The 9361-nt window shown below is 42.6% G+C and overlaps 1 protein-coding gene across 1 annotated transcript in view; it reads left to right on the plus strand.

The window, feature by feature from the left end:
- LOC119658251 overlaps window positions 1–8489 on the plus strand; it is a 33604-nt gene extending 25115 nt beyond the window's left edge. The window contains exons 2-3 of the mRNA XM_038065538.1: window positions 7971–8189; window positions 8249–8489. Of these exons, the coding sequence (XP_037921466.1) occupies window positions 7971–8189; window positions 8249–8370 (341 nt within the window). The 3' untranslated portion in view covers window positions 8371–8489. The remainder of the gene's footprint in view (window positions 1–7970; window positions 8190–8248) is intronic.
- Window positions 8490–9361: the final 872 nt, after the last annotated feature.

Consider the following 9361-nt stretch of genomic DNA (forward strand, 5'->3'; position numbering starts at 1 on the left):
GCGAAAGCACACCTCCTTGGGGGCAGCCCTTCGTCGCTTCTGTAGTCAGGTAGCGATCGACCCCTACCTCAGCGCACAACAACCTTTGCGTTAGCATAGCATGGATCCACTTAATTAAAGCATCATCAACACCATGCGCTCTGGCGGCATCACAAAGTTTTTGAAAAGGCGCACAGTCAAAAGCCCCTTCAATGTACACGAACACCCCCATCGCGTACTCACCATTCAAAGTTGCATCCTCTATCTTTGTGACCAAAGAATGAAGAGCAGACTCACAGGACTTTCCACGTTGGTAAGCATGTTGGTTTTCACTAAGTGGGTGTGACCTAAGTGCGTTTCCACGAATATGACGCTCCACCAGTCTCTCCAAACCTCTCAGCAAGAATGAAGTCAAGCTGATCTGTCTGAAGTTCTTTGGATTAGAATAGTCATCTTTCCCAGGTTTCGGTATGAAAACTACCTTAACCTGTTGCCAAGAAGAAGGCACGTAGCCCAGAGCACGACATCCTCGAAAAATATTTGTTAGAGGTCGCTCGAAATGCTCCATACCCTCCTTTAGCATTGCCGGATAGATGCCATCCATGCCAGGTGCTTTGAAATGTTCAAAGGACAGTATGGCAGCTTCCACCTTTTCATGGGTAACAACCGCTTTCGCAGTGTTCCAGTTCCCCTTGCAACGCTTGCGTGTTGAAGGGGTTGCAAGAACCGTCAACTCTCCCCCTGCCACTTCTCTCACCCGTTCTCCCGGGTGGTGCACTTCCAGGAGGGTCTCGTGAGCCTGGAGCTCGTGAAAGTACCGGCGGGTTTTCTAAGAGAATCCAACTTGGCCGACTCATCCCTTTTGAGGACTCTGCACAGCCTTGAAGTCTCCCTTTCGCCTTCCAGTTCCTCACAGTGCGCTCTAAAGGAATCTCGTTTCGAGCACCTCACGAGCCTCTTATATTCACGTTGTGAGTTCCTGAAATTTAACCAGTCTTCGTCCTTGTTACTTTTGCAAGCACGATTTAGAAGTCGCCTGGTTGATTTCCTGAGTTTTTGCAGTTCTCGGTTCCACCAAGGAACCGTTTTACCGCTTTGGCTTCGGGAAATAGGACAAGCCTCTTCATAGCACTCTAAAAGTGTGCCGTTCAGAGTTTTCAATTCATCTTCCAGCACCAAAGGAGTCCTTAGTCGCCTAGAGAACTGTACTGTATTGCCAAGAAGTTCATTGAACTTTGCCCAATCCGTTTGCCTAGGGTTCCGTCTTTGTACTGCAGACTGTTCGTCCGCAATAGTCAGATTGAATTCTAGATATCGGTGATCTGACAGTGAGACCTCGTCTAGCACTCGCCAGTGTGTAATCAACTCTAACAATTTTGGGGTACAGATTGTTAGGTCAATTACTTCGCACCCTACGTTTGCAGTCATAAGACCAACTGAAGTGATGAAATCAAATAGCTTCTCTCCTCTTGGATTGCATTTGCTACTGTCCCAACAAATATGTTGAGCATTCGCATCGCAACCTATTAAGAGTTCGAGACTACTTGATTCTGCATACGCCACCAGATCCCTAAGTTCTTGCGTCGGTGGAGGATACTCTCGCCACTTATTTGGTATTGTATGATGACCGTAGCTAAGTCCTGGGAACAATGTTGTCTCAGCATAGTTGCCTCTAACCGTCTTGACATCAGGACGCAAGCTCTCGGTCTTATGGATCTTTCGTCGTAGAAGATCCTAGCCCCCTTTACTGATCCAATGCCACAGATTCTGTTAAATCGAACCCACGGTTCTTGCACCAGAAAGATATAGGGGAAATCCTGCAGCTTTGTCATTCTCGCTGCCAACAGGTAGGAGGGAGCTTTGGCATGCTGCAGGTTGATTTGACCAATCTTTATGTTTTTCGACATAAACTTAGTCTATTGTCGCTGACAGAGGAGTCTGGTGCGTCCAGTGTGGATCTTACCGGGGTTTCCAGTTTATCCCCACCTTCTGCCGGAGATTCCGCTTCCTTGTGTCTGATTTCTCTGGGCGTTACCGCGCCTAGTGGTACAGCCACGTCCATGTCCTCATTCCCAAGGTGCTTCATCGTCCTTCGCAGTGCTCTCTTCTGCCGTCGGCTTAGGGCCTTTCCAGGTCCACGGTGTCCGGACCGCTTGGATCCATTTCCACACACCGGCGTTAAACCAGTAGCGTCCACGTCACCAGCTTCCCGTTCTTCCGCTCTTCCTGGTAAGGATGAAGGAGAAGGTTCTGACAGGTAGAATTCAGCCGTAGTCGGATTTCCAGTTTCTCCCAATTTGAAAGTTTCCGTACTTTCCTTTCTGGCTAACTTCGCCGTAGGCACCAAGTGCAAACTTTCTACTGAGTCGGAAAGCATGCCTTCTACAAATTGATCTGTAGGCGAATATGAATATGGTGAGGCCTCTAAAATCCGCGCCTCGGCCGCGACATGATTGCTCATGGTCGCGGGTGGATTCGAAGTCTGTGACTTCTCACCACTTGGAGAGTTTAAATCCATCGTTTCCATATTTTTGGACACCCTTAGTGTAGTAGTAAACTACTACAGGCTCCCCCACCACAACAAGGTGGTGTCCGAGGGGGAGCCAATATCGGATAATAGTAGAACATAATATAGCTCCAGTTGAGCTCAATATGGAGCTGACATCACGGGCCTGTAACGTACTTCATGAACCCAGTAACCAGGATAAATCTCCAATTGATAATGAGGCTTTGAATGCATTATATGTTGTTGTCCCGGATCTCAGGCTAAAAATCCTAAAACGACAACTAAGAAAATCATTTTTGCCAATGCGATGGTAGAATTTTGGATGTCATTAACTTATGAGATTACTGAGTCCAGAGTTTATTTTGCGGTTGTCATGATTGTTCATTTCCACAATCGATACCTTGGTGCGAATAACAGAGAACTACGCGCAGGAGGACTTTACCGTTCCGGACGTTTCGTCGTTAATAAGAGAGCTGGAAAGTTAAGAAATGAAGTTAATCGCGCCACTCGATCATATCTTGAAAAATCATCACCACAGTTTTCATATAACCGACAATGGTGAAGTAGCTTTGAAATGGCATGCAATTTGAAGGCGGCAATAGTTACTAAGATACATAACCTCTAGCTAAAGCACGTCAAGACCATTCACAGGGTAGTGATGGATAATTTTTCATCCAGGTGATGACTTATCTCATCCTCAACAAACAGATATTGTTTGCCTTTCGAAAAGTCAGTTACTTGTCGTCGCACCATCTATCAAGACCCTACTTCAGGCGTGCGGTCGGGCACCATTCTCCAATTTTTTTTTTGCGGAGTAATCTTATAGTAAGGATGGTAGTTTCTCGATAAAATGCACTCCAACGCGGCGTTTTGACGAAGACTGTTGTAAAATTAGCTATGAGGGCTGAGTACGTGGCATGTTATGTACTTGTACTTGAGAAATGTACCCTTTGCAATTTCCAGCTGGTAGCGAATCATACTGGATTAACTTCTGTTACTACAGGAGCATAGCGGTTCCAAAAGATGATAAAAACAGTTTTGACGGTTGACAATATAGATCCGCTAGCACTGAAGTGCATCTCAACCATCAACGCATGCTTGCGTGCCTCCCCCTTAGCCATGTTTAGGAAAAAAAGCATATTCTTTGAATTTATGTCTGTCGAGGTACTCTGGCCTGAGACAATATGACAATGCGGAACTTGGCCGACCAGGTGTGTGTGAACGTGGCAGTGGGTAGGACACGGACGCCATGTCATGGAATGGAATCCATCACTAAGTCATCTTAGCTCATGTGTAACACTTAATTTGTTTTTAATCCGGCCGCAACCACAACAGAACCTGAAACATTATATATATGTATAGTCAAAAAAGCCAACGATCTTTCTTCATCCTAGAGATGGGCTGAAGGTCAAGCAGTGACGTAGTGGCTTTTAACTACAGAAATGTACATAGGTAGGCTCAATAGGCCAGGCTAACTTAATATCAGACAAGGCTATCCGGACTACAGCACAGGTTACAAGGATTACCGCGTAATGTAAATTTTTCGGGATTGAGCCCATCGCTGAAATTACGACTGGGATTACTTCAATTTTTTGCAGTCTCTAAGTCTTCCTCATATCGTCCGTCAAGAGCCGTGGTTCTGGACTCGCCGTTTCAACAGAATTCCGGTGCAACGGTGCGCTACACCGATTATGAAACACACTCGTTCTTTCTTGAGAAGCAGAACTAGATCGGGTCTATTATGATTAACACTGTGGTCGGTGACAATAGGTGATCCCAGAGTAGTTCGATACGCATCCATCGCTTCTCGCAGGGAGAAAATCTGATCTGTTGCTGATTTGCCTGGAATGAAGCCTCTTTGGTAGCGGCCGATGATGTTCTGGGCGAATGGGGTTATCCGGCCTAACAAGATAGAGGAGAATATCTAATAGATGGTACTCAGCAACGTGTAACGGCTGTAATTCCAACAGCTCCTCACAACTTATTAATTTTAAGTCGATGACTTGCACGGACTGTTTCTTTTATACTTGGTGGTGCAGTGTTTGCACCTCCAACTCGCCGATGTTCTGGTTGTTCAGCTGTTCATCAAAATACTCAACCTATCGCTCCAGTTGTATAAGGCTTCATCCTGCTGACTTATTGGGAAAACATCCCGCCTGGTGCGGTTGCTCCCTCCACTTTTCGAGTTCACAGACCTGTTGGTTCTCCCAGGCTACCTTTTTCCGTCTGTGAATCGCTTCTCTGCTCGCCGGAATTCGTGATAAGTATTCAGGTGATTGTGAAGATCATTTGTTGATGCTTCATCTCCAGGATCTCTGTTGACTGCGGTTATTGAGGCATCCATCTCCCCCTTATAGGTTTTACGGAGGGCTGTGCTGTGAATGACTTCAGTGTTAAGTCTTGCTTGATTGTCATAGGAGAATGTAGGTGGTGAAGTTATTCGAGCCGGGAGCCAACGAGATATTGATCCGAGTCTTTATTGGCCTAACATTCATCAAAGCTAAGAGGTGACAGCGTTCGATCAACACGTGGTCAATTTGGTTGAAAGTGGTCCCGTCTGGAGAGGCCCACGTATATGTGTGGACTGTGCCCCGCGCAAAGCAGAGACTTCCAACAACCATTTCGTGTGACACTGCGAATTGAATAATCCACAGTCCGTTATCATTTGTATCCTAATGTAAGCCATGTGAGCCAACGTATCGCTTGAATACGAGGGTTCGTTCTACTGCTATATAGAAGATATCCTTCTCCGATTCTGCAGTCTCCTCTGTAGCGGCGTGAACGTTAACGGCGCTTATATTCCTAAATTTGCCTCGCAAACGCAGAGTGCATAGCCTGCCGCTTATGTTTTTAAAGCCAATAACAGCAGATTTCATTTTGTTTTTGCTGACTAAGAAACCTACTCCGAGCACATGATTTACGGGATGGCTACTATAATATATAGCGTAGTGGCTCTCCTCTAAGGAACCGGTCCCTGTCCAATGCGTCTCCTGCAACGCTGTTACATCAGCCATATATTAGGTTAGGATATCGGCTAGCTGCTTGGCAGCTCCATCTCTGTATAGGGAGCGGACGCTCCATGAGAAAATCATTATTTCGTTTAAGTTGGCGAGTTCGTCGTTTTAAAGTCGAACCTGTCCGAGGCTCCTTCTGTCGCTAAGAAACGTCGGTTTTCATATAGGGTCGTTAACCCTACCCAACCCCCAACTTGGAGGACCAGTTGGTACAATTGTCATGGTTTTAGGCGCGGGCGACTTGCCCTCATCCTTCTCCGTCTGCAGCTTTTCGTTAAGAAAGAGCTCCCAATGGTCACCACTTGGAGGTTGAGATAGGGTTTAGTAGTAAAGCTGTTGGTGTTGGTTCAGCAGGCATTTCCCAGGTTTTATGCTCCATCGTGGGTACCTATACTACCCAGATAATATATATACTATAAGGCATGATGGTGGAAAACGCATTGTCATTAATAGAATTATTTATGTTAGGCCAGGTTTAGATTGTCGCTTCATTGTAAATTGTAAGACTTTGAATGTTAGTATCATGCCAAAGTGAGTATTCAGATATAATATATGTATGTACATTACGTGTTAGCTACAAATAGAACAAATTTCCACTCAAATATTTTTATGTAAGAAATACTCAAAATCGCTCACACCTGAAGCGTCTAGCTACCGATTTCCCGACTTGTTTTATAACTCAAATTGGGCCTGTGATTATGAGCATCAACATGCCTGCTTCTGAGGTAGGCAGCATAAGCAAAGTTAGTCCTAAAGGAGTTGTGAGTATTTCGTCCTTGTGATCAGGTTTTAATTGGATTAATGAGCCCAATATGAACTCCCAGTGCGCTTCCGGATCCACGTACATTTGGTGTAAGACTATTATAAAGTCCACGAGATCTCCGAAGGTAGCAAGTGGCTATCGAAATGTACATTTGAAACAATAAATCGCTCATAGACTTAAAGGAACAATTTGCGTTTTTCTATCAAATAGTCAGTGCAAATAAGCCGGTTCTATTTAAGGTTTGTTTTTGTTTATTTTGCAAATTGTGCGCTGCTACTGTCGCTCATCAGCTTTTCGATTCACACATGTTTTCACAAGATCCTAACAGAGCACTTGATTGAATGACGCCCAATCAGAGCTGATTCACGGAAACACGCCAGCGGAAAACGGGAGAACAAACGTACCGGGGTTTTGCGGGACTTTCAGGGACATTATTGTATTTTAACCGATCAGATGGTTGTACCCCTTAGCAAGAGAATCAAGAAATTGCGTGAAAATAATTTCACGGAAGATAATGCTAATTAGAGATCTTTACAGACGACAAGGATAGTGGATTCAGCTCCTTCTCCTTTTCACTTTTGAAGTTGGTTGGTCAGCGGTGGATGACAGAAGCTTGCTTCTTACTTTACATGATTTGCTGCATTGATTTCTGGCTGATTTTCACATTTGTATGGTAAAAATCAGGGGGAAAAAAGCTCCGAGATTTAAAAATCTTGTTCAAGACACTCGAATAAATGATGTTAACAAAAAACGCTTGAATAGCGGACAAAGGCGCTCCATTTTATTCATGAAGCACTCAACGTTGAAATCCTCACTGCTTTCATTACGACAAACTGTCACTGCTAATTTCTTTCCGTCTTAAAATCGAGAGAGTCGAGTCGTCCAGCTGTTGACGGGCCTAGGCCCACTAATTTTCGCTTTCGCTAACCCCAACTTTCAACCTCGCATTCAATGTCGGCGACAGCAAAAGCAAAAATGACTTTAAATTTTCACCAGCTAAACAAGCAGCAACAACACAGCCCCAGCCATTAACAATAACATCACGTTTGCATGCAATCATATGCAGCCTGAGTAAGCTTTGTGTCGGCAAAAAACTCGACGATCATTTGCAATATTTGAAAATTGATATGGTAAATTTAGAAATATTTAAATGAAAATGGGTTTTAGAGTTTTCGGAAAAATTACAAGGTTCAGTAAACAAACCAAATTATAAAAACAAAAATTAAGTTGATTACTTTAAAAATTAACTTTTTCGTATAAATGAATGCCGGGATGGAAATCGACACAGTGGAAGGGATATATTGGAGAAATGCTGAGTTTTGCAATGTCTAGACTTTAAAAATTGTGCAATTTGAGGTGGAGGTACCGTTTCATTACCAATGATTTAGCTGCTGAATTTAAAGATTGAAATTTTATTTATTTTAGTTGATCTGCTTGTGCAGATAATCCCTGGGATAACGGCTAGATTTTTCTCGTCAACTCAGGCTGGAATGAAATTTCCTGCATCCTTTTCCACTCGCCTGAGATCGAGTTACCCGAATATTTAAACTAAATATTATAACACCATTTTCAAAAATCCTTTTCCGTTGTTTACTAACTCTAACTTTACTATCTGAGTGAATTAATATTTCAAAGATTGATTTCATTTTTGCAGATCCACGCTGCGTTTACAGATATATAAATACTGACTTAATATGGTTTCTTACAGCTTCTGCAGTAATAATTCAAGTTGGATTCGCCGTTGTTGGAGCCTTTTGCTTTACCTCGTTGATAGTCGGGACAAAGAAGAGAAATAGATGGCTTTTGCTCCCGTATATTATTTTATCAATCATCGGTTTGATTGCGAATACAGTTTTAGTAATCCGCATATTAGCGTCAGCATCCGATTATAAATTTCAACTTGTGTTTGGAATCTCTTATATGTTAGGTAAGTTAAATTATAATCAAATTATATGGAAGACTTCCTTACGATTTATCTTTGTGCAGGCTTTTGTTTAGCAGTCTACATTATTCTGTGCATGATTTCTCTATTTTTGAAAATCAAGCATGAACAAATCGAAGATAAAGCTAATACATTCTATAAACTGGAAGAAAATCGACATATTTAAAATGGGGGCATAACACATCACAAGTTTTGGTTTGAATTTCATTTTTGGAGTTTAGATATAAGAATCGAATCAATGTATATATGGATGTATATTTGTCTTAATAAAGGTTCAACACTGTACATTGTTTAAAAAAAATGTATTTTTCAAAAGTAGGTATGACTCACAAGACCGGTCGGATAATGGCTACGCCTGAGTGGTCCAAAGGCCACCATCAGGCATTGGTCAAGGAAAAGGACAGGTATAAAACAGCGTTTGTACCTTAACACCACATGGGTTGTATGAGTTCATTAGAATGTCGTTTGGGTTAAAAAACGCCACGGCCACGTTTCAACGTCTAATGATCGAATGAGCGTCCTCAGGGATTTCATAGATAAAACCTGCGTCGTTTATTTAGATAACACAGTGCAGCAAATGTACGGAAAATGTGGTCAAATCGAAACGATCGAGTTTGTGGTTTATTTGTATTGCACTTGGAATAGGTTACATCCCTCCTCAAACTAGCGAGGCTCGCTTTTCGGTAGATGGCAGGCTCAGGATATCGGTCGATGTATTGATAAGAGGGTCATCCCGTGTGAAGACCGTTTCTTTTCGTTTTTTTTTTATAAATTTGTTGTGAAGAACTGGATAAAGATACAAATACGAATTTTTCACCATATATTTACTAATATCTTGAGCATGCGTAATAATTTTCCAGCCCGATAGCATAGTTCACTATTGAAATACAGAGCAATTTATAAACCCATCTAAAAAAAAAGTGTTTTTCTGCTGCCATGCTAAAGGGCGCTGTGATAATCTTAAAGGAAAAAAAGTAAACGGAATTTAACGTGCAGACGTAATACAGTCCGCAAAACTAAGATTATTAAAAAATATTAAAATATAGCCAAATTTTTGTGGCCGGTAAAAAAAAACTACTGAATGAATCGCAATTAGCCTAGTTTGCGGACCGTAGAAATATGTTCTGAATAAGTCGTGGAAATTTGAAAGAATTTCA

This window comes from Hermetia illucens, chromosome 1, assembly GCF_905115235.1.
Source record: "Hermetia illucens chromosome 1, iHerIll2.2.curated.20191125, whole genome shotgun sequence".
Taxonomy (NCBI): domain Eukaryota; kingdom Metazoa; phylum Arthropoda; class Insecta; order Diptera; family Stratiomyidae; genus Hermetia; species Hermetia illucens.